The following is a 24,829-nucleotide window of genomic DNA, read 5'->3' on the forward strand; positions in this document are numbered from 1 at the left end:
TTTAGAATTAACATAAAACGGACAACTGCATGTCAACTCGAGTTGACCAATAAACTGTTAGAGCTCGAAAAGACAATGCGGGATATAACAGAGAAAATGCGTTGGAATATTAGTGAAGGAATTAAAGCTTGTACTGATGAAGGACGAAGATATATACAAATCTTATAAAAGACGCGTACAGCAGAAACTAAAGCTTTATTGATATTGAATGAGAATACACGTTATGCACTTAGTGATGTATTTAAAGCCTCCTGTTTTCTATTTTAGAACTTAATAGATTAGGAAACTACTTCACCATCAAGATATCAATGACCCCCTAGAACTTAGAAACTTAGACCACAGACTATGACGCTCTAGAACTAGTATACCGGCCGGTAACCGGTGGGCGAATGAAGTAGAAAGGAAGAAGTGGGTGAGGTCTTGAGGAAGAAGAAGGATGGAGCCTCATGGAGGGGGTGTTGAGGGAAAGTTTTTTTTTTTTTTTGGAGGGGCAGTAAAAGACAAGGACAGACGGACAAGTGCTTTTTGGCGTGCCTATCGCAAAAACTCACTTCGTTCAGGATGATCTAGCTAACTAGTATCTTGCTAAGCAGTGGGGGTGAGCGGAGTGGGAGAGGAAGATGGAGAAGGAGGAGTGGAGATTTAGAGTGTCTGGAGAGGGAGAGGAAAAAGAGAGTGAGAGAGACGAAGAAAAAAACGAAGGAAAAGAGATGAGGATTCGATGCGGACGAGAAACCAACCAAGTTGGTTTTTGTCCGCATAACCCCCCCTTCTCCCAAAATGTTCGCTCCGCTCACGGATTACAAATCAGTTTTTTTCCCTTTTCTCAAGTATAAAATACTCATTGAAGCCATGAACTTAAATTCTGGTTTATGGTCATTAAACATCAAATTGTGGAAATTTAATTTCGTGATGTCACGTTGATAGCATCCTTACCAAGAATGTTAGTAGACTCTGCATTCTAATACTTGAAATTCCTGCAATGCAAAGAAGATTATGGCATTAGAGAGTTGCAGCATAGTAGACGTATGTAAAGCAACATTTTAGTCACGATCTTACAATCTTGGATAATAGGATTTGTATAAGATGTTTGACTGAACTCAGGTCGGTGTTCTGAGTTGCCTACGTATCCAGTTCTCTGATGAACTAGAATCAAGTCAGACGTAGTTCATCTTGAGTGATTGAGTTGGAGATAGAGAAAATGTGAGCCTCTCCCTGAGAATGGAGAAGTCGCCTCCTTTTATAGGCGTAGATCCCTATTTTGCGCTGTCTTGATGATTGTTTTATTCATTCCGTTAATGATCTATCATTAATGATGTTGTTGACTAGCTTGCAGCGGTTACGCTTTTTAGGTCATTTGGACAACCTGACCTTAGATCGTATGCACAACCTGTTTGTAATCTGGACTCGTAGTCTGGCACGAGTGGTTGAGAGTGAAGGGTACTGACAATGTACTATACAATATACATATTCTAGGGATTGAGGGAGGGCTGCATCATCATTGTTATTTGTGAAGATGTAAAAAGCCACTGGCAAGTAAAGAATCTATATTTTGTTAGAACCATAGATAAGTGAATTTCTCGTAAAACATATATTGTTTTTGGGGTTGTTTAATTGTTTTTGCACTTTTTGGATTGTTGTGGTCTTGTGGAGATATGATATCTGCGGACGCATTGCTCAAAATGATGCAAAACAATATCTGCCAAAGTGCCAAATTATGTAGATTTGTTTTGAAGAAGCTAGGGGTTTTAGGCACACCCCAACTTGTATTTCTTAAATTCTCAAATACATAGTATCAACTGTTGGGGTTTAACACCGATATCAATCGATTTCCCACTACACAGATAACTTATATTTGAACAATAACAACTCCGATCAACAATCTAAATATTTACCACAATCAAACTAACATGCCCAACTCGCTAAACAACTATTAACAACAGATAATAATGTAAAGTAGTAAAAGCATACCACAACACAAAGATATACCGTGGTTCGGCCAATGGTGCCTACTTCCACAAGAGCTAATCCTTTTATAAAGTGGGAAGGAAGATTACAATCACTCCTTTCAGAGTCTCACCTTACTAGATCACTCCTCTCTCTTTACAAGGTTGTTTCTCTGTAAATGTTATCTCTCAATCTTGATTGCTTTCAAGATTGAGTTTCCTCTCTGTGTGCTGTGTATTTTTCATGTCTCAGCATGTGCTAGGTTTGGCCAAAAACCCAAACCTTATATTGCAAACTCGCGATTTTGCAAAAATAGAAATCCTGATGAAAATAAGCATAGGCGCGGGCGCGCCTTGGGCAAGGCCAAAGTTGAGCGTGTGCGCCCTAAATACACTAGAGGTTGTCCAAGGTATGGGCGCTGCGCTTTTTGAGCAAGACTAATAGGAGGGCGTGCGCCCTCAGGCTTATCCAAGCAAGCCGAACTCCTTTTCTCCTCATGTGAGGGATAACTCCAACAATCTCCCCCTCCCGAACAATGAGGGGGGATACCTCCATGCAATTTCCAAATCAACAGGAGGAGTCTGCTACCATTCCGACGGTAGCACATCAAACATCAAACTTATCTTTTGGTAAGACTTTGGTCATCATGTCCGACCCGTTCTTGTCGGTATGGATCTTCTCGATGCACAAATGCTTGTCTTTGAGTATTTATCTAATCCAATGATAACGCACGTGTATGTGCTTGAATCTAGAATGAAAACTCGGATTCTTGCTTAAATGGATGGCGCTCTAACTGTCATATAGAACTACAAACTGTTTCTGCTTTAGCCCTAGTTCGTCGAAGAACCTCTTCATCAATAACATCTCTTTGCAACACTCAGTGGCTGCAATATACTCGGCTTTTGTAGTGGAGAGGGCAATACACTTTTGCAACTTAGATTGCCAAGAAACTGCTCCCCCTGCAAAAGTAACCAGATAATCGGAGGTGGACTTCATCGAGTCAACATCACCTGCCATGTCTGCATCAGTGTAGCTTTCAAGTAAGGGCTTACTTCCACCAAAACACAAACACGATTTGGAAGTGCCCTTGAGATATCTTAATATCCACTTAACACCTTCCCAATGCTCTTTCCCCGGATTTGACAGAAATCGGCTTACAACACCAACGGCGAAAGCAATATCCGGTCTTGTACACACCATTTCATACATCAAGCTGCCCACTACGGATGTATAAGGAATCTTTTCTATCTAACTCTACTCATACTCACCCTTTGGACACATCTCTTTGGTCAAGCGGAACTGGGCACCAAGCGGACAACTGACTGGCTTCGCTTCATCCATGTTGAATGTCTTCAACACCTTCTCAATGTAGCTTTCTTGAGAAAGCCATAACTTCTCATTCTTTCTGTCACGAGTGATCTGCATCCCAAATATCTGCTTTGCTTGACCTAAATCCTTCATCTTAAAGGACTAACTTAAGTCTTTTTTCAGCTTGGGTATCTTGTTGATGTTTGGGACAACTATCAATATATCATCCACATACAACAATAACACTATGAAATCCTTGTCTAGAAATTTTATGAACAAATACACAATGATCGGAAGCAGACTTCTTATATCTATGCTTCACCATAAATGAATCAAACTTTATGTACCACTGTCTCGGTGCTTGCTTCAACCTATACAAGCTCTTTATCAGCTTGCATACTAGGTGCTCCTTGCATTTTACCTCAAACCCCTCTGGCTGGTCCATATAGACATCTTCTTCAAGGTCTCCATGAAGAAAAGTTGTCTTAACATCTAGCTGCTCAATCTCTAGGTTCATACTTGCGGTCATACCCAATACCACCCGGATAGAAGTTATCTTTACTACAGGAGAGAAAATTTCATCAAAGTCAATACCTTTCCTTTGACCAAATCCCTTTACAACAAGGTGAGCTTTGTGCCTTGGGTGTGGATTATTCTCCTCATGCTTGACTTTGTAGATCCACTTATTCTTGAGAATTTTTCTTCCTTCTGGTTTCTCAACTAGCTCATAAGTGTGATTCTTATGCAAAGAATCTATCTCATCATGCATGACCTTCAACCACTTCTCTTTGTCTATACCTTCAAGTGCCTCTTGATAGTACATAGGTTCTCCACCATCATATAGTAAAACATACGTATGTGGTGGATTCCTGGTTGAAGCTTGTCTCTCTCTGTTATACCTCCTTGCCCCATCTGTTGGTGCCTTAGGAGGATGCACTTCTGCTTGCTCAGGTGGTAGTTCATGCACTTCATCTGTATCTTCTATACCAATAGGTTCTATCCCATCATGAGTAATAAGATTCTCATCATGAGCTTCAAATTCATGGTTCTCTGCATTCTCAATGCCTTCTGCACGTTCCACAGTAGGAACTTCTGGTTCTGAATCAACAAGATCATTAGTGAAAGCTTGTAGCTTCTCACCCTCCTCAAAGTCTGCTATGGTTTGGTCTTCCAAGAACACAACATCTCGACTTTGGATTACCTTCTTGTTAATCGGATCATAGAGTTTGTAACCAAACTTTTTATTTCCATAACCCAGAAAAATGCACTGCTTGGCTTTGTCATCAAGCTTGGATCTCTCATCCTTCGAAATATACACAAATGCTCTGCACCCAAATACCCTAAAGTATCTATAATCAACATCTCTGCCTGACCATACTCTCTCTGGATAATCACTATTCAGAGGCTTTGATGACGATAGGTTGATCACATGTACGGCTCTACGCATTGCTTCTACCCAGTAAGTTCTAGGTAGCTTAGAGTGAGACATCATGCATCTCATCCTCTCTACAATGGTACTGTTAATTCTCTCGGCTATTCCATTCTGTTGCAATGTCTTGGGAACGGTCTGTTCATGACGAATCCCATGACTCTGGCAATACTCTTCAAATGGTTCAATGTACTCACCCCCATTATCTGAGCAAATACACTTCAACAACTTCCCTATCTCTCCTTCCACCATGCTATGGAATTTCTCAAACACGCAAAGTACTTCATCTTTGGTCTTCAAACTATATGACCATACCTTTCTTGACGCATCATCAATGAAGGTCACGAAGTATAAAGCTCCCCCATGGGACTTCACTTTTATAGGACCACATAAGTATGTGTTCACTAGTTCAAGGACATTGTCCTTTCTTTGAGACGGGAATCTTTGGAAAGACACCCTGTGTTGCTTTCCAACCAAACAGTGAGTACATATATTTAAATGTGTACCTTTGATGTCTGACAAGACCTTTTGCTTAGCAAGAACTTCCATCTATTTTTTGCCCATATGACACAATCTCTTGTGCCATAGTTTGGAGGAAGCTTCTTCTTCTACCGCATTCACTTCTGCTTTACACAAACTAGCCTGTGTTTTGTAAAGAGAGCAAATTTTTTTCCCTCTGGCTGCTACAATGGAACTTTTGCTCAGTTTCCATACCCCGTTACCAAACGAATTTATAAAGCCATCGTCATCTAACTTCCCAGCCAAATGTCAGGGACATGTCGTACATCCTTGACTATCAAGGTGTAGCTGACATTGGTTTCTACATGAACATCACCAATGCCTATAATCTTTGAGACTCCACTGTTATCCATCTTCACTTCACCATATTCACCACAGCTGTAGGTAGTGAAAAATCCCCTATACGGTGTGACGTGATAGGATGCTCTTGTATCTATCACCCACTTTGTATCCTGGCCTGAGGTACTAAGACAGCACATACCATAATCTGACACAATTCCCACTAGATCATCGACTAGTGCAGTAGTATCTCTGCCTGTGTTTTCGTTCCTCTGCACCATGTCTTCATGTACACAATTATTCTTCTCATTCCTCTTCAGTGCTCTGCACTCATACCTGAAGTGACCCTTGGTGGCACAATAGTAATGAACATTACCTCTCTGCCTTAGGAGTTCTAGCTTCACCCCTAGATTTACTTTTGTCATCACCTCTAGAATGAGATGGTTTTCTGCTTTTACTTCTCCCCCTTTTCTCTGTGACAAAGATCTTTGTGTGAGAGGAGCTACTTTTTGAACTCCTTCTAGTCTCCTCATTCAACAAAGATGTGATAGCTATCTCCATGGAAACGATTCTATCCTTGGTTGCTCCGTGTAGAGAGACTGCTAATGTCTCCCAACTTTCGGGTAGAAAGCCTAATAGAAACAAAGCCTCAACTTCGTCTCCCAAATTAATCTTCATCAAATGCATCTGATTGATGGTAGTCTGTACTTCGTTAAGATGCTCAGACATTAAAGAACCTTCTTGGTACTTCGTGTTGGCAAACTTAACGAGCAACACTTTGTTTCTGCCCGACTTCCTCTCATAGAGGTCTTTGAGTTTCTTCCACAAGCCAAAAGATGTAGTGTCTTGGGATACATGGTGAAAGACACTGTCGTCAATCCATTGTCGAATGTACCCAATTAATTTTCAATCAAGCTTGCTCCACTCAGCCGCAGTAACCGATTCCGGTCTTTCTCCTCCATTCTCAATGGGTTGTGCCAAGTCTTTGCAATAAAGCAAGTCTTCCATCTTGGCTTTCCAAATGGTGTAGTTTTTCCTATTCAGACTCGTCATGCGAGTGTTCACGGAATTGTCCATCTCTACAAGTTATTTAAACTCAAAACTTTTCTCAGGAGTTTTGTCAAACACCTTCCGACCAAGATTTGGATAACACTCTAGGCTAATCTAACCTGGTTCTAATACCACTTGTTGGGGTTTAACATCGATACCAATCGATTTCCCACTACACAGATAACTTGTATTTGAACAATAATAACTCCAATCAACAATCTAAATATTCTCTATGACTAAACTAACATGCCCAACTCGTTAAATAACTATTAACAACAAATAATAATGTAAAAGCAGTAAAAGTATACCACAACACAAAGATATACCGTGGTTCGGCCAATGGTGCCTACTTCCACAAGAGCTAATCCTTTTATAAAGTGGGAAGGAAGATTACAATCACTTCTTTCAGTCTCTCATCCTACTAGATCACTCCTCTCTCTTTACAGGGTTATTTTTCTATAAAGGTTATCCCTCAATCTTGATTGCTTTCAAGATTGGGTTTCCTCTCTGTGTGTTGTGTATTTTCGTGTCTAAGCATGTGTTAGGTTTTGCCAAAAACCCAAACCTTATATTGAAAACTCGCGGTTTCACAAAAATAGAAATCCTGACGAAAATAGGCATGGGCGCGGGCGCGCCTTGGGCAAAGGCCAAAGTCAAGCACGTGCCCTAAAAACACTAGAGGTCGTCCAAGGCATGGGCGCAGGGCGCGCCTTGAGCAAGACTAATAGGAGCGCATGCGCGCTCAGGCTTCTCCAATCAAGCTGAACTCCTTTTCTCCTCATGTGAGGGATAACTCCAACATCAACTGCATCCTCATTTACAATCATATGGAGTTCTAGTTCAAGAGGTGCAAAATAATACATATTGAAAGGAGAATTACAAGAAGTCAGTCTGCTGCCCTATTGGTTTCCCCATAGGTATGCTTGAAATCAATCTTATCAAACCACAGATTGAGAAGCTTAATTGCTTGAACAATGTTCCAGCAATACCAAGGGGCATTCTCTAATCCATTGATAATCTGAATTGTTCTAAAAGAATCAGAAGTAACTAATACTATTTTCAGGTTCAACAACTTGCAACCACTTCAATTGCCTTGAGCTATTGTAGCAGAACTTAGTTAGAGTTGTAGTTGCCCTTGTACATTACTAGAACAATACCTAAATGATCCTTTATCACTCCTCCATATCCAGTGGTGGAGTTGCTAACTGTACCATCCGGGTTTAGAGTAACATCTCCGTATGCACGCTAGTCCCAGTCACACACTGTTGGCACGCACCTTGATTGTGTACTGAACCTGAAGGTTGAGCTTTTGCAGAATTCTTCTAGCAGCAGGAGAGTCCTTTATGTCTTTGAGTTGGCTTTGAAGGGATGCCTTCTGTTGACTAACTATCTTGGCTCTTAAGGCATTGTGGTCTTCTTATTTGCCTCTAAACCTTCTATAATTTCTCTCTGTCTATATAGCATTGATAGTGGAGCAGACAAAAGCTTCAAGCATCTCTGTTTTTAGATTGTTGAACCTGCATTGCATAAGTATATCGAGCCACTTAGAGTTTGAGTCCTTAACATACTCGTTCAATCCCATTTCCTTTTTAATAGCTCCCCACACCTTCTTAGTGAAGTTGCGCGCAGTCGAAAAAGAGATGCTTAGAGTTCTCCCTCCCAGCATTACATAGGCAACATGATGAATGATTAAGGCATTTTCTATTGACTAGTCTATCCTGGGTAAGAAGATCGAGAGCCAAAAAATAGTTGCCAAGTGGTGAAGGAATGCCTAGGAGTAACAAGCTTACCATACTAGCCTATACCAAGCTACTTTAGGCTTGAACCCTTTAAGAGCTTGATAGGAAAACTTGGTTGTGAATTTCCCGGAGCTCGTCACAGTCCAGATGACCCGATATTTAGGAAGGAGTGAGTGGATGATGGTGGAAAGAGTCATATATATTCTGACTGGTCCATCCAGTTTGCATAGATAGAACTATATTATTCCAACTTCCATGGCGAATGAGCTCTTTGACTACAGCTGCATTTTCAGGTAGCTGAATGATAGCTCTTGCCTTCAATATTGAGCCTGAGTGGCTCACTACAGCACCATAGGTCATGCCATAATGAAGTGGCCTCGTGCCATCGCCATTAATGATCATGCACCTTATATACTTGGTTGCTATTGGTCTTTGTTTAAGAATATTTCGCCACACCCATGAGTTGTCTCTAGGGATCTTCATAGACCAAAAATGTTTAGTCTTTATGAGCTAGAACCATATCCGGCCCATTTCGACCAAAGGGAATCTTCTTATTTTGTATACTAGGCCACAATAAGTAGCTGAGTTTCATACCTTTGAGTCAAGTATGTCCAGACCCCCTTCCGATTTCCTCTTCCTTAAAGTGTCACTACTAGCTGGGTGAATTTTGCTTTGCATACTAGGGCCCGACCAAAGAAACTTGTTACAAGTTTGCATGACTTTGTCTAGTAAGTGTCAAATGAAGAGAGAACTGATTGGACCAATTCAAGTCTGCCTGCATATAACATAAACCTATTTTTCCAGTTGGAAATTCTCTTTGTAGTCCTTCCATTCAACGGGAGGCAGTCTTTAGAGCCCAATCTTGAAGTAATAAGAGCCAATCCCAAATAATTGATTTGTGGTGTGGCAGTGCTCACTCCCATACAGTCAGCAAGTAGCTTTCCTTTTTCTTCAGTCATGCTCCCGACTAAAAGTGTAGTTTGTTGGGAGATTTCACTAGGAAGTCACTCCTCAACCTAGTTACTTTCTATCCCAAATGATTTCTCTTGGAGCTCACACCAAGGAAATCACCCACCAAAGACTTTGGTAGTTATCACAACAAACTCAACAAAGCAAAACCACTAATTTATCATCACAATTCATAGCAAATAATAAATATGAAAGTAAATGCAAAAAGACAAAAAAATTTAAGGTGGTTTGGTAAATATTACCTACGTCCACACAAGAGCCGAGTTTCCTTTATAGTAAAGATTGGAGAGTTTACAAGAGGTAACTAGAATCAAGAACAAGAGGCCCCACTTAAACCCTAGCTCAATAGAGCTCCCACAATTCCCATAAAATAAATCTCTCAAAAGTTGTCTCAAAACCCTAATATATTTCATTTATATAGGTACACACAGAAAAAGGTGAGAAAATGGGCTTTGGGCTGAAATATCAACAAAGTGTCAAAATTTTGGAAAGGTGGAGCGCGGGCACGCCTTTGACAAGGCAAAGGAAAGCACGTGCGCGCCTTCTTCGTTTCCAACTTCCAGTAACTTTAGTGCGTGCGCCCCTTGGTCCTAGCTGTAGAGAAGCGCGGGCGACCCCTCTTCTCAGAATGAAAACATGCTGAAGATCGACATGGTCGAACACCGGAGCAAAGCTCGACGGTTCCATAACCTAACAATCTCCCACTTGGAACCTTCGAGATTCTATAGACCCATCACATCTTAATTGTAACAACTCAATCCAAATCCAATTTACTAATGAAACACTCGGCTCATCCATCATGGTCTTCAAGCAAGAAGACCGACCGAAGTTGAACACAACTTCAACTTCTCAGTAGGCACGGTCTTGGTCAACATATCCGCCGGATTCTCACTCCCTTGGATCTTTTCAAGTGCCAAAACCTTATCCTCCAACAGAGATCGGATAAAATAATACCGAAGACCAATGTGCTTGGTATTAGAATGAAAAGAGGAATTCTTAGCAAGATGTACAACACTCTGACTGTCACTGTGTAACACACTCCTCTCTTGCTTCATCCCAAGCTCTTCCATCAATCCCTGTAACCAAATCATCTCCTTGCTTGCCTCTCAGAACCACATACATACTGCGTGGGTAGACAAAGCAACAATCTTCTCAGAATCGAAAATCTAACTCATTGCGTAGCACATCTTTGTAAAGACATAACCAGTAGTGCTTCTTCTGCGATCTGCCTTAACTACAAAATCGGCATTCACATACCCTTGCAAGTTCACAACACCCCTTCCATAACATAGGCATTTCTCAGTAGTACCTCTCTGATATCTCAATATCCACTTCATGGCTTCCCAACATTGTTTGCCAGGATTAGACATAAATCTACTAACAGCTCCCACTACTTGGGCTATATCCGAACGAATGCAAACCATGACATACATAAGACTTCCAATGGCAGAGGTGTATGGTACCTTAGCCATGAAGTTTCTTTCCTCAACAGTCTTGGGAGAGTGTTCCTTGAACAACTTGAAGTGGACTACCAAAGGTGTGCAAACTGGTTTCGCACCACCCATGTTGAACCTCTTCAATACCTTCTCAAGATACTCAGCCTCAGACAACTCCATAATACCTTTCTATCTATCTCTTCTGATCCTCATCCCTAAAATCTATTTTGCTACACCCAAGTCCTTTATAGAGAACTCACTTGCCAACTTCTCTTTCAATCTCCCAATTTCTGACATATCAGAACTCACTACTAATTAACATATCATCAATATATAGTAATAGGATGATGTAGCTGGAGTCGAACCTCTTAAAGTAGAAACAATGGTCAGCGTTGCACTTATAGTAGCCATTTCCTTGCATGAAGTTATCAAACTTCCTGTATCACTGCCTAGGGGCTTATTTCAAACCATACAAGCTCTTTCTGAGCCTGCATACCATATTCTTTTTACCCTTCTTGATGAAACCCTCAGATTGCTGCATGTAAATTTCCTCAACCAGGTCACCATGGAAGAAGGCAGTTTTAACATCCAACTGCTCAAGATATAAATCTTCCGCTGCAACAATACTCAACACTGACCGGATAGTATTCAGTTTCACCACTAGGGAGAATATCTCTGTGAAGTCAATACCTGTTTTTTGCTGAAAACCCTTGACTACTAGCCTTGTTTTGTATCTCTTGGAACCATCATGTTCCTTTTTGACTTTAAACACCCATTTGTTCTATAAAGTCTTCTTGCCCATGGGTAATTTGGCTAACTCCCAAGTGCCATTAGAAATGAGGGACTTCATCTCATCTTGCATAGCAAGCTCCCACTTGCTTGCATCACTCGCCTCCAATGCTTCATCATAGCATTGAGGGTCGCCACCATCAGTAAGTAGCAAGTTATTCACATAAGTGGAGGGTGAATATCTCGTACTCGGTACATGTGGCCTGGATGTCTTCCTTGGGACACGAGGTGGAGATGGACTCGGTGGTGTAGTATCCTCATTGTTATCTGAGTCACTACTACTGTCATCCTTTGACTGTGGGGCTCCCACTATACCACGACTTACATCAAAGTTTTCCAACTCAACATACTCTATGCCACTCTTTGTAACCGATTTCTTGGTTTGTGCTTCATCTATGTCCTTGTACATCACTTTCTCATTAAACACAACATCTCTATTACGAATGATTTTCCGATTTTGATCATCCCAAAAATAATACCCAAAATCATCACCGCCATAGCCGATAAAGGTACACTTTAGTGACTTAGCATCAAACTTGCTTCTAGCTTGGTCACTAATGTGGACGTAGGACACACAACCAAACACCTTCAAATGGGAAAAGTTCACATCTTTCCCGCTCCACACTTCCTCTGGAATCTTAAAATCCAAAGGTACTGACGGTCCCTTATTGATTAAGTAAGCTGTTGTGCTAACACTTTTTGCCCAGAACTACTTGGGCAAGCTTGCTAGTGTACGTATACACCTATCTCTCTCTGTCAGTGTTCTATTCATCTGCTCCATTCTGTTGAGGTGTCCCTGGCAAAGTCTTTTCCATCTTGATGCCATTGTCAACACAATACTTCTTAAAACTTGAATCCTTATACTCTCCACCGTTGTCAGATCTCAGCTTCTTTACTTTCAAGCTTGTCTCATTCTCAACCATAGCCTTCCAAGTCTTGAACACTTCAAATACTCTGACTTGTGTCTCAAGAAATAGACTCACACCTTCCTAGTATGGTCATAAATGAAAGTCACAAAATATAACTTTCCGCCAAGTGAAGAGACATTAGCTGGCCCCCAGACATCTGTATGAATCAACTGAAGCTTGTTAGCTTTCGGAGTCTGACCCATATTCTGAAAACTCACCCGCTTCTGCTTTCAAAATACACAGTTCTCACAGAAGTAGTCAATTTCAGTCGACTGTAACTTTGGGAGTTTACCAGAAGAGTGAAGGATTTGCATTCCTTTATCACTCATGTGACCAAGTCTGTGGTGCCAAATATTCGGATCCTCTTTGCCATGTGCCACGGCAATCGACTCACAACCATGTGTAGTCATGTAAAGAGTACCATCTTTCTTACCATTTGCAACAACCATTAAACCCTTCGAGACCTTTCAAGTATCATCGGTGAAGACTGTAACAAATCCTTCACTTGCCAATTGCCCCACAGAAATCAAATTCTTCCTCAAATCCGGAACGTGTCTGATGTCCCTCAACAACCATGACGAGCCATTCATCTTGACATGCACGTCACCTTTGCCGAGAAAGACCATTCCAAAGTCACCTTCGGTGTAGTTCTCAAAGAACTCAATGTGAGGTAACATGGAAAGATGCACTAGAATCAAGTACCTAAGATTCATTCTTATGCTCTATCGAACATATTAAAGCATCATCTACCATCTCAACAATATTAGCTTCTTGATTCTTTTTCTTGTTCCTATTAATATTGTTGTTGTTTCTTGGTGTGCAATTGCTACTATAGTGGCCAGGCTTACCACAATTGTAGCATATGACTTCACTTATATCTCGAGGATTGTGTTCAACGCTTTGCAATCAGGGGGCTTGAGATTTTGATCTCCCCCTCCCTTTTTTCTTACCACGACTCCTGTATGAATTTCTTCCTCTACTTTTAGTACTCAATGCCGACCCTGAAGTTGAAAGACTATCCTGTCTCCGGATTTCCTCGGTTAGTACCATACTAACAATGTGTTCAAACTTCAACTTGGTCATTCCCGCAGAGCCACTAATAGCCGCCTTCCAACTTGGAGGCAATTATCCAAGTATCGCCAAGGCTAGCACCTCATCACTAAATGTAATCTCAACCGACTCTAATTGGTCCTTAGTTTGGTTGAATTCATTTAGGTGATCCTTGAAAGAGGTCCCCTCCGACATTTTTATACTAAACAGATTGGTGATCAAATAGACTTTGTTCGCGGCCGAGGGTTGTTCGTACATGGTAGTAAGTGCGTCCATGAGAGACTTTGCTGTCTTCTTAGTTTTAATATTGAAGGCTACCGACTTTGAGAGAGTCAATCGGATTGTGGCCAATGCCTTTCTATCTTGCAAATCCCATATGCCTTGCGGAATCTCATCAGGCTTCTCACTTATCAAAGTTTCCATCAAATCATTTTGATAGAGTACGTTCTCAATTTGCATCTTCCAATAGCCGAAGTTTGTACCATCAAACTTCTCTATCTTGTAGCTTTCTTTATCGGTCGTCATGACTTCCAATGAACCAAAACAACGGTGGAGAAACTCTCAGAGGAATTTCTACAAACACCTAGCTTTCAATGCTAAAGGTGTAGTCTTTTTTCAAACATCTTGTATCTATGATTCAAGAACCAAGCTCTGATACCACTTGTTGGGAGATTTCACTAGGAAGTCACACCTCAACCTAGTTACTTTCTATCCCAAATTATTTCTCTTAATTGAGCTCACACCAAAGAAATCACCCACCCAAGACTTTAGTAGTTATCACAACAAACTCAATAAAGCAAAACCACTAATTTATCATCACAATTCATAGCAAACAATAAATATATAAGTAAATGCAAAGAGACACAAAGATTTAAGGTGGTTCGGTAAATGTTATCTACGTCCACACAAGAGCCGAGTTTCTTTTATAGTAAAGATTGGAGAGTTTACAAGAGGTAACTAGAATCAATAACAAGAGGCCTCACTCAAACCCTAGCTCAATCGAGCTCCCACAATTCCCATGAAATGAATCTCTCAAAAGTTGTCTCAAAACCCTAATCTATTTCCTTTATATATGGTACACATAGAAAAATGTGAGAAAATGGGCTTTGGGCTAAAATATCGACAAACTGTCAAAATTCCGGAAAGGTGGAGCGCGGGCGTCGCCTTCTTCGTTTCCAACTTCCAGTAACTTTAGCGCGTGCGCCCCTTGGTCCTGGCTTTAGAGAAGCGTGAGCGCGCCCTCTTCTCAGAATGAAAACATGCTGAAGATCGACATGGTCGGACACCGAGGCAAAGCTAGACGGTTCCATACCCTAACATAGTTTTGGTAGGGTTGAGAGTGAGACCAGTGAGCTTAGAAAACTTGTCTAAGTCTGACTTAACTGCATTAATTGACTGCTCATCGCCTTTGCAAAAGAGAAGGATGTAATCTGCAAAGCATAAATGTGTCAATGAAAGCTTATTACACTTCGAATGAGATTTAATTCTTTTGTCCGTGAAGCTTTTAGAGTGTAGACCACTAAGAATCTCCATCACAACTCACAAGGACAAAAAGGTAAGGAGATAGTGGATCCCCATCCCCTTTCCTAAGTCCTCTTTTGCCTGCAAAGTAACCTTGAGGAGTGCCATTGACTAATATTGAGAAGTCGGGGTAGTATAACACAACTTGATCCAAAAAATGAATATCCGTGTGCTGATATTTATGATGTAGTGTTGGCATTCAAGTTTGCACTGAGATTTTTAAATAATGGACTAAAGGGTGAAATCTACAAATGCCAACTTCAAAATGATCCTTGTGATCTCACACACCCCTGTCAAGAGATTTTCCTTGGACAATTAGGACGCATTTATAATCAGTTAAATCTTTTATACATGTACTTCAAGTCTTTCTATAAACAAATAAAACAATCAATCAAAAGAAGAAGAAGAAAATATCAAACGATCGACTGAGCATTTGATGATAATCCAGTAACACGGTCGACAAGATTGTTCATGGATATAGAGAAGGCATCCTGAAACTTGTCGAATTCGGAACTTGAATCCCCATATATAAGTCCAGGCAACAGTTCATATACTATATATCTCCTCATATCATCTCTCTCCGTTTTGGACAATTTCATGAGCCTTTCCACCACATTGACATTCCCCTGTCTCACTTCTTCTTGATCTATAAACACAGAATATCGACTGTGGTCTTGTGGTAAATGCCATGGATATTGGTAGTAAGCAGTGAAGGGGCTGAAGAGAACTGGAATGCAACCTGATACCAATGAGTCGAAAAATGATTTTCTTGTTGGACTATCACCTGGAGGCTGAAGACAGAATTCTGATTGCATGAACAACTCGATTATCGTTTCTGGTTGATCACAACTACCAGACCTGCAGTCAAGAAACCGACAAGTAGTATCGTTTCTTGAAGTGCACTGTTTGATCAAAACAGACCTTATGTTCTTGGGGGCATCAGGCCGCGCAGCTCCTGCAAAACTTATGAGATTATCACGATTCGAGCTTATTATTTTCGTTTGCCATTCAATAATATCATCGTCTGTATGAGGGTGGAAATTTGTTGGATGAGGTACGCCAATGTCATTAATATGCCATGGTTGTCTCTCAATCAAGAGTTTCAACGGATTTTGCATTTGATGGTGCTTTAAGAAAGTAGTACCCCATGAAGCAGGATCATTCTCTCGCCGCCTGAAGTCCCATGAAATCTTACCCAAGACGAAAACGTGATCTTTCCCATTGTTCCGGTCCCATGGTTTTTGCATTCCGAGCCATTGCATTAGTTCCAAGCCCAGAGAGTCCTTAACATTGTCGGACACATTCTTAAAATGCCATCTCAAGATGTCCAATCCACCGTAATAAGGAACATAAAAAAGCTTAGCTTCTTTCTCATTATGAACTCTACAAGGATGCTTTAACACCCTCGAGTGGAAGATTGGTTCGAGTGCATACTGATGAGTACTATGCCATCCCTTCCCAAGTTTTGGAATTGGCTCTCCCATTGCGTCATTTTTGAAATAGTCACAAAAGTTAGCCCATGGGACCATGTCGTCGCATTGTTCCACAAGGTCTTTATTGAACTTAGGAGGCAGATCATAGACAAATATTCCCCGTCCAGCACAAACCATATTGTTGCTTGAGCTAGATATCCAAGAACGATGAACTTGTAGTTGTGCTTCAACATCTTTTACGGCATTCAAATACTCCTCATCTTTGCTGATGCTACTTGCATTGTTTTCGTTAACGCTATTATTGCTTGTAGTTGTATTTGAAATTTCACGAATAACATCAAAAGCATCCCCATTCGACTTCTCTTCAACATTGTTACTGACAGTAGTACTGGACTTGACAATGTCACTAGACGCAATAGTTGCGTTACTAATGAGCGGAATTGGGACTTCAAAATTGGGCTGAGCACCTGCAGACAGACAATAAAGGTTATTGAGCTTTCGCGATGATACACAAACATGGACGAAAGACCCAGATATTATCGCAGTGGAAGAAGACCAAATAAGGATGATCACCAAAAAGAGTAATGCCGCTGGGATATGGTATAGACATCCACATAAAAGTGAACTGAGCAGAGATGCTTTGCCTTTCGATTTTTTTGGTTCTTTGCTGCCTTTTTTCCTTAAGACAGTAAGAGCCATATCTTGTAATGAGAATTGATTAGTATTGTGTTTGAGATTTTAATCGATTCATCTGGTTTTGTAGTAATGAAAAGTCTTAGTGTTAGTGCTGCACCACATTTCCAAGTAGTGCCACCTACCTTCTCACAAGTCACAAACGTGGTAGCACGGAATCTGTGAGGCTAGCTCATACAAGAGTACTGCACGTTTGAAACAAATTATATAAACAAGCTTGTTAAAATTACCGACTATATTCTATGTTCATTCTTTATGTACTCTATACTTTTATAGTGATATCATAAATCAAGTTGCATGACCTGCATCCAAAATAACATCAGGTGCTAATTTCGACAATTGTTTTGTTTCATTATTATGTAGTACTAGTATTAGAAAAATAGGAACTAGAAGTACTTAAAACATTGATAAAAAAATTGATATGAAAAATGACAATTATGAAAGATGACCGAGGTTTTGTGCAAGGAGTGGAACCGGAAGTGAGTACGTTTGCCCAATTTTTTATTTTTTTTTGGTAACTGGTTGCCCAATTTTCTAAGGTGATTTAATCGGGCACTCATCAAATTGCATTAGGCAACCTCCGGCCCAAGCCTGACAACTAAGTCCAACAACAATATCCCAATACCCCCCCTCAACGCACACCAGCTACTATTTTTTTCAAACCTTTTGTAGCCGGCATCATCTCTCTCGTGAGACTGAACCCAAAAAAAAAAAAAAAAAAACTTCGAGTTTTCTATCGTGTTCATACTTCGAGTGTTGAGTTGTGAATCAACAATGAGAATTGAAGTTGGCGATTTCACCCAATTTGAGTATATACTCAAACTTGGTTGGGTTGATTAAACTTGATTAGGTTGATTAAATTTAATTGGGTGGAAGATTGGGTTGATTAAACTTGATGATTTTAAACTTGATATTTTTTTGGAGTTTGGGTGGAAGATTGGGTTGATTAAACTTGAGTTCGAGTTTGCCCAAGCTTGATGAAGTCATTTTCGAGTTTGAGTTTGAGTTTGGGTTGATTAAGTGGAAGTTGATTTTTAAAATGAACATCGTGACAAACAAACCGAATTTTTTAAGTCTAAACGACCCAGCCCCCCGCCATGTCGTTCAAGAGAGTCCCCAAACGACCCCGCCATGTCGCCCAAGAGAGTCCCCAAACGACCCCGCCATGTCGTCTAACAAAAAACCAAGAGTTTTGTCTCAAACGATACATGCAGACCACTTGAGTGTACACTCAAACGACCCAAGGGGTTCGTTATGGCGAGACCGGTTGGATTGGTTGTTGGGCCTGACCTTTGATAGCAAACTTGTAATATGGCAAACTTGTAATATTTTTGTTTTTTTGGGGGGTTGCCTAATCCAATTTAATGAGTGCCTAATACAGGACATGTAACGCCCGTATTTGTAATCCGCATTTATTTATTAATTTATTTTTTTTATTTAAAATTTGTTGGATTAGATTTGGAATATGTGGATATAATTTCTGGGCCTGAGTCTGATTGGGCTTAGGTTTCAAACCCAGGTATATATTCATATTTTTTCAGAGAATAGGGTTTTTAGATAAAAATAAAATAAAATAGAGGCGGAGATAAGGAAACTCGCTTGCTAGAGGGTTGGAGCGCGACGATTCGGACTAGGAGAGATTCGTGGAGCTTTTACTTAATGTGAGTAGTTATATTTTAAATTTATTTTACCGAATCTGCAGAAAAAGCTTTACTGTCAGAGTTTTGTTTCCGCTCAGTATACATTTTTATTGTTCTGCTTTACTGTCGATATTTTTCATCCTGCCGAATTGCAGTAAATGTTGTTAGCATATTGTTTTGTAACTGTGAATTGGGGAACTCTGAAAAATAGAGTGCTGAAGCATAATGGGCTTTTTAATGATGGCGCGAGCCCAAGAATCGTCCTGCCTTTATTTGTTTGAACTCTTTGCTGTGGTTTGAACTTGTAGTGTTGTGGTATGATTAAAGAGTGTTGGGTTGTTATTGTAAAGGGTTGGGTATGTGAATGGAGGTTTGGTTGGGTTCTGTCAAAGCTTCAAGATCGAAGCTATTAATGGGGGCGCGAGTGTGATACTATGGTACTGTTGTGGTGGTGGTGGTGGTATATTAATTGAATTGTTATTTTTGTGTTGTGTTGGTTAATTTAGGTTTAGTGGTAGTGGGGTGATGGCGCGCTGGAGATTGGGTGTTGTTCGGAGCTTTGAAGGGTTGGTAATGGCGGTTAAGGGCGGTTGAGATCTGTTAGGGAGTGTTTTCGGAAGTTAACAAAATCGATTGTTGTGTGTATTAAAGTGTTGGGGTTTTAATCTAGGACCAAAACCGCTGGGTTGAAAAGGGATGAAGAGGAGAGATGGTGGTGGCCGGAATTCGCAGAGGAGAAGCTGCTGGAGGTGAGGGAGACAACTGTTTGGTTGGTTGGGCCTTGGGCCGAAATCTATTTGGTTTGGGCCGGTTTCAGTTTTTGGGCTTTGGGCCAAAGTCTTTAGTTTTGAGTTGGGCCGGTTCTATTTTAGTTGGGGCCAGTTCTATTTTTTGTGTACATGGGCCGGTTTTCTTTTATTTTTGTGGGCTGGGCCATTATTGTTTTAAGTGGATCTGTTTCTTTTAGATATTTCTAGTTGGGCTAAATCCATTGTTGGGCCGGTTTCTGGTTTGGCTTTTATGTTGGATCTGGCTAACATTATTTGAATTTTGGTTGAGTCATAGGCTTGGCTAGTTGGGTCCGAACCATGACCTTAGCCATGAGCCCATGATCTATGCACCTTTACATTAGCCATGACATGAACTATGACCTTAGCCATGAACCATGGCTATGACCCTGAACCTTTTGAACATGGAAATGACATGTTGACTTTGACATTGACCATTCACTGTTGACCATTGACCGTTGACTGTGGAATGTTGATTTTTTTTCAGATTTTTACATATTTAATTTTATGGACAAATGTAATAATAAAATGTTGTCAAAAATTTGCATAACCTTGTTTGTCATCATCTAATTAAGATTATCGTGAGTAGTGTGTAAAACATATAAATATTGGCATGTAACAAGAGGGGAATTCGTATAAGACTTAGATATATACGTTTTTATGAGAATTAAGCTACATACGAACTTAGATTCATGGACTTTAGTTTTGGGCTTTTGACGGTTGATCAGATTGATTTGACTTGTGATTTGGACTCGAATAATTATGCATGCTATTTGGACTTGAGTTGTTCTTTCTTTTTAAAGTCATTTTATTTTGACATTGGTAGAATGGACATATAATTTGATTATTTATTTACTATTTATATTGTGCACAAATGAAAATAATGTGTGTCTTTGATGGGGAATTGAGTTCACATAAATATATTGAATGAATACGTTCCATGATTGATTACTATTATGAGTTGCTACTTTAATGAATTGTAGTATTTATGAAGGCTTGAAATATTCCATATGGTGTAGTGCAATATATGATTGGCACGTAAAATAATAAGTTTTGAGATTTGATATAGAGATGCTTAGATACCGTGCAATGAATAGTATTGGCACGTGATAATGTGGATTGTATTATAACGGAAAACGTTGAGCTTCAATATAATTAAGTATACTGGCATGAGATAGAACAAGAATTATTATGAGATATAAATGTGTGAAACCTGAATAAATTACGTAACGAAAATCCTAAAACCTAGCTACCACAGCTCAGAGGATTTGCCCTTGTGATGGGCGTATGTGATATGATTGGCCCTTGTATAGGGTGTATATATAAGATGTTGATTGACCCATGTATTGGGCAATCGTAGCCGAATAGTGGCTTGATTATTCCATTCGCAAAATTAGAAAGAGATGCGCGCGATATTTTATGCTGAATAGTGGTAGTACTCACATAATGGCTTTTGTATGAGGGTTACCTGGTATGCGATATCCCGCTTAGCGTAACTATGCACGGAGTGGTTCATTATGTGAAGGGAGGCATGTAGATGTACATGTTCGGCGTTGGGTAGCGATTGTGGTAGCTAGGGAAACTAGGTAAAACATAGAGACGACGTGATTCTAGAGACACTTGAATAAACTCTAAACAATAATTGTGACGATATATCGAAGTGTACATTAAATCGATAATAAATGATTTATGGTGGTTGTGAAATTGGTCTTTGAGATGGTTCTTGTTGGTTCAAATGAGATGTTTGGAATTAGGTATATGATATGTTTGTTCTATTGTAACTTAGGTTGCATCCTCACAAGGTTTTGCAGAAGGGTGGGTTGAATTGATTAGTTATACAGGTGTAACCCACTTTGTGATTTGGCCTATACCAGTGTAAGTAAAGAGTAAGTTTATGTTTGTTATTTGATTATTAGATATAGTTGATATAGTACGGTTTGAAGCTAAGGCGCTTCGGTGGAGAAACTAAATGCCTTACTATTAATGAATTGGAAGCTAAAGCGTCTCAGTGGAGGAATTACCTACCTTAATTAGTGTATATAAGAATGTTGTATTAGTCGTTGGAAGTTAAGGCGCCTCGGGAGAGGAACTAACTGCCTTATGGATTGTGTATATATATGTATAAGTATAATTTGTATTTTTGAGCTACTCACACCAGCATTGTTTATAATGCTGACCCAATTTGTATGTTTGCTTATCGGGTGTGTTCATTAATTGAACATAGTTGATAATCCTTGACAAGTTTAGTGTTAAAGAAGGTCGGTTGATGTTTGTGGTTTGCGCTAGCGTCGCATTTCAGGATATGTTTTGTTTTCCCTTAAGGTGTAATAAATTTTAGTTGAGATAGATGTTGTTTTGTATTTTCAGTTGTAATTATAATTAAAGAGGGTTGAAATGAGATTTGTAATTTAATAATATTTGTGAGTTTTTGGTAATGAAGATGACTTTTGTTTATTTTAAAAATTTTATTGGTTTTTAATTATCCGCGTAATTAAATAGATGATATGTTTTTGGAAGTGGAAAGTGCATCACACCTCAAAAATCGAAGAGTTGGGAACAAATATTGTTTTTCCGAATTCTGTCGAAATTCGGGGTGTGAAAGGACCCTTTTCTAAAGGGAATGGTTATATTAACTCCACCTTATAATGACTCCAAAGTTACTCCACTCCTAAAAGTTGACCTACGAGATGAATTGAGGGCTAATTTTTTGTAGAGATATACATCACATGATGAAGAACACCTCTACAAAAAAAAAATCAGCTCAATTGACTTGTCAAAAGTTGTTATAAATTTAAAAAAAAATGGGCACGATTTTTGATAATGTTGTAGATCTTCAAATGAACTGATTTTTTTATGAGGATGATTTATATTGTGTGGAGAACATCTCTACCAAAAATCAGTTTCTAATTCATTGTATTTAGTAGTGGAGTAACTTTGGAGTCACTTTAAGTGGAGTTCATATAACCATCCTCTTTTCTAAAATAGGTTTTTGTCATTGAAAAGAGATAAAAAAAGAAGTGGATATTATGTAGCACATTTTTTCTAACTACTTTTATTACTTATCTTTCTTCATGTATCATAAAATATTTATACCTATTTTGTTCATTAAGCTTCTTTTGTTCAGTTAACCATTCCCAAATATAAATTGGTATATAAATTTTCAATCAAACCCTTTTCAACTTTTCCATTAGATCAATTTAAAATTTTGCTGTGTTATACGCATACATTAATTATTAGTTCAAGAATACGTACTACTACTGCTAAGGTAATAATGATCAATTCTCTCATTAGTCAACTAATGAATCTTGCTTCCTAAATCTCGTTTCTAAAAAAATATTTGTCACAATGCTCTCTATAAAATCAAGAGAGAGAGAGAGACCAAATTATATTGATGCTGCCGTATTAACCAAAATTTCCATTTTCCATATTAATGTAGGGAAACATTGCGTATTTACAATGATATCGCAATGTCATGATTTATATTTTGACCTTGTTTTTTTTCCCCATAAAACTGGGATAAAACCCAAAATTCCGGACTTTATTAGCCTAAACTCCATTGACTTTGGCAATTACAGCTAAGGCCCACCCGGTTTTTTAAAGTGTGAATAAAGGTGGTTCCGGTTTCGCTTAGTTGCGAGCAAAAACCAAACGTGCCTTTTTTTTTTTTTTTTTTAAATACATACCCTTTTATATCAAATTTGTTACTCCTCAAATTAGTTATTCATATACCTTCGTGTTTCTTCTTCTCCTCTCTCTCTGTTTCCCTCGTTTGCAGGCCAGGTAGGATCATCAGGTTGCCTAGCTTATTTATTTATTTTGTAAAGAAGTACAAAGGTATTCAAGCTAAACCTTAATTTTTAACATTTCGAATATGTCAAGATTCATATATTTATTTGCATTAGATTTAATTTCGATTTTGCAGTTGGGTTTAAGAATGGGGGAATTAAATTTTGGTGAGTTACGTACCGCTACCAGCGTTGCACGAACAAGCATTAAAAATACATACCATGACATCTAATTCCATTGTCAACAAGGTAATAACTTTTTTGATTTTTTAATTATAATTAATTGTAGTTTTTATATTAATTAAGAATTCATTGTTGTTTGGACTAATTTTGGGTTCTATAGGACATGTTGAAAAAGGGTGTGGAAGCTATGCACAAGTGTGAGGATATAGTAAATAAACTTGAGTTGTTTTATGCTAATGAGACTAAAGAAGATGTTGCTACCACTAATCTCAAGTATATCATGACAATCATTTATTTATTTATTTATTTACTTTTAGTTTTAGTGTAGTGCGGTTGTTTGTATCTAGTGTAGTTAGGATTGATCATAACATCCATGTTGCAATGGCAAGTGCAGACAAGATCGAACTATGCATGAGACTTACCTTGTTCTCAACCATAATTACACTAGATACAAAATCAGTTAGACTCACCCAAGTGTTGTACAAATGTTATGATGCAAATGGATTCGAACTATCACCCTCACACTTAATGAATGCTCTTCCATTTTGAGCGTATGGATTATTTTATTATACTCACACACTAATGATCGAGCATATATAATGAATAGACAAATTAATTAGTTGTAGAGATATTAATTGATTAAAACAACAATAGAATCAGTTGCACTATTAAGGGATCCGACACATATTCTACAAATGAGAATTTGTACACGAGAAAGGTATTTGTAACAACGCAGGGAATAAACTAAGAAAAGAAAAATCCTACTATTTTTCCTATTATAAAACCAAAAAGATCAAGTAGATCGAGATGTTAGCATAAATGTACCTGAGATAGCAGATCGAAGTGATGATGACTCCAAAGTTCGAAAATAATATTTCTTGCAAGTGCAATCATAATAAGTACTTCACATAAAAATGAGAAGACCACTTTTCATATGTTAAGTAGAGTTCTCATTACTAAATATGCAAACTACACTCTTAATGGAAACTTCAAAGAAGTTGATTACTTGGTTTATGCAAAGTAGAGTTCTCATTGTTCAGTATGTAAACAATACTCATTCAATTGTTTTCTTTGCCTTCTCTCTGATAATTACTTTTTTGAAGGTTAGTTGCCCATCCACTTTCAATTCTTGTTCTTGTTATTTCATTCTTCCAAGACATACATACCCACATGTAGTTTCAATAGCTTGAGTTGAATCCAGTTGGGGGGCATTGTAGCATCCATTCCACCGGCTATATAATTAAATCTAACTATTTGGAACCAATGTAATCATGGAGTTTCGCTACTAAAGAAGACACACTCTACAAAACTAAACTCATCCAACAACATTTCATAAGTTGTGGATGCGAAGACAATACAAACC

At 39.0% G+C, this 24,829-nt stretch overlaps 1 protein-coding gene across 1 annotated transcript; it reads right to left on the bottom strand.

Annotated features, from left to right (window-relative positions):
- Nucleotides 1-15,247: 15,247 nt before the first annotated feature.
- On the bottom strand, nt 15,248-17,076 carry LOC147494914 (xyloglucan-specific galacturonosyltransferase 1-like). Its single transcript, XM_086566572.1, has one exon. It carries the CDS (start codon nt 17,074-17,076, stop codon nt 15,358-15,360), a length of 1,719 nt encoding a protein of 572 aa, XP_086422698.1. The 3' UTR covers nt 15,248-15,357.
- Nucleotides 17,077-24,829: the final 7,753 nt, after the last annotated feature.

Source organism: Coptis chinensis, chromosome 6 (assembly GCF_015680905.1).
Source record: "Coptis chinensis isolate HL-2020 chromosome 6, ASM1568090v1, whole genome shotgun sequence".
NCBI classification, from domain to species: domain Eukaryota; kingdom Viridiplantae; phylum Streptophyta; class Magnoliopsida; order Ranunculales; family Ranunculaceae; genus Coptis; species Coptis chinensis.

Excerpts from the sequence above, each read along its gene's own strand:
- LOC147494914 (XM_086566572.1), bottom strand. The coding sequence starts at position 17,076 with ATGGCTCTTACTGTCTTAAGGAAAAAAGGCAGCAAAGAACCAAAAAAA.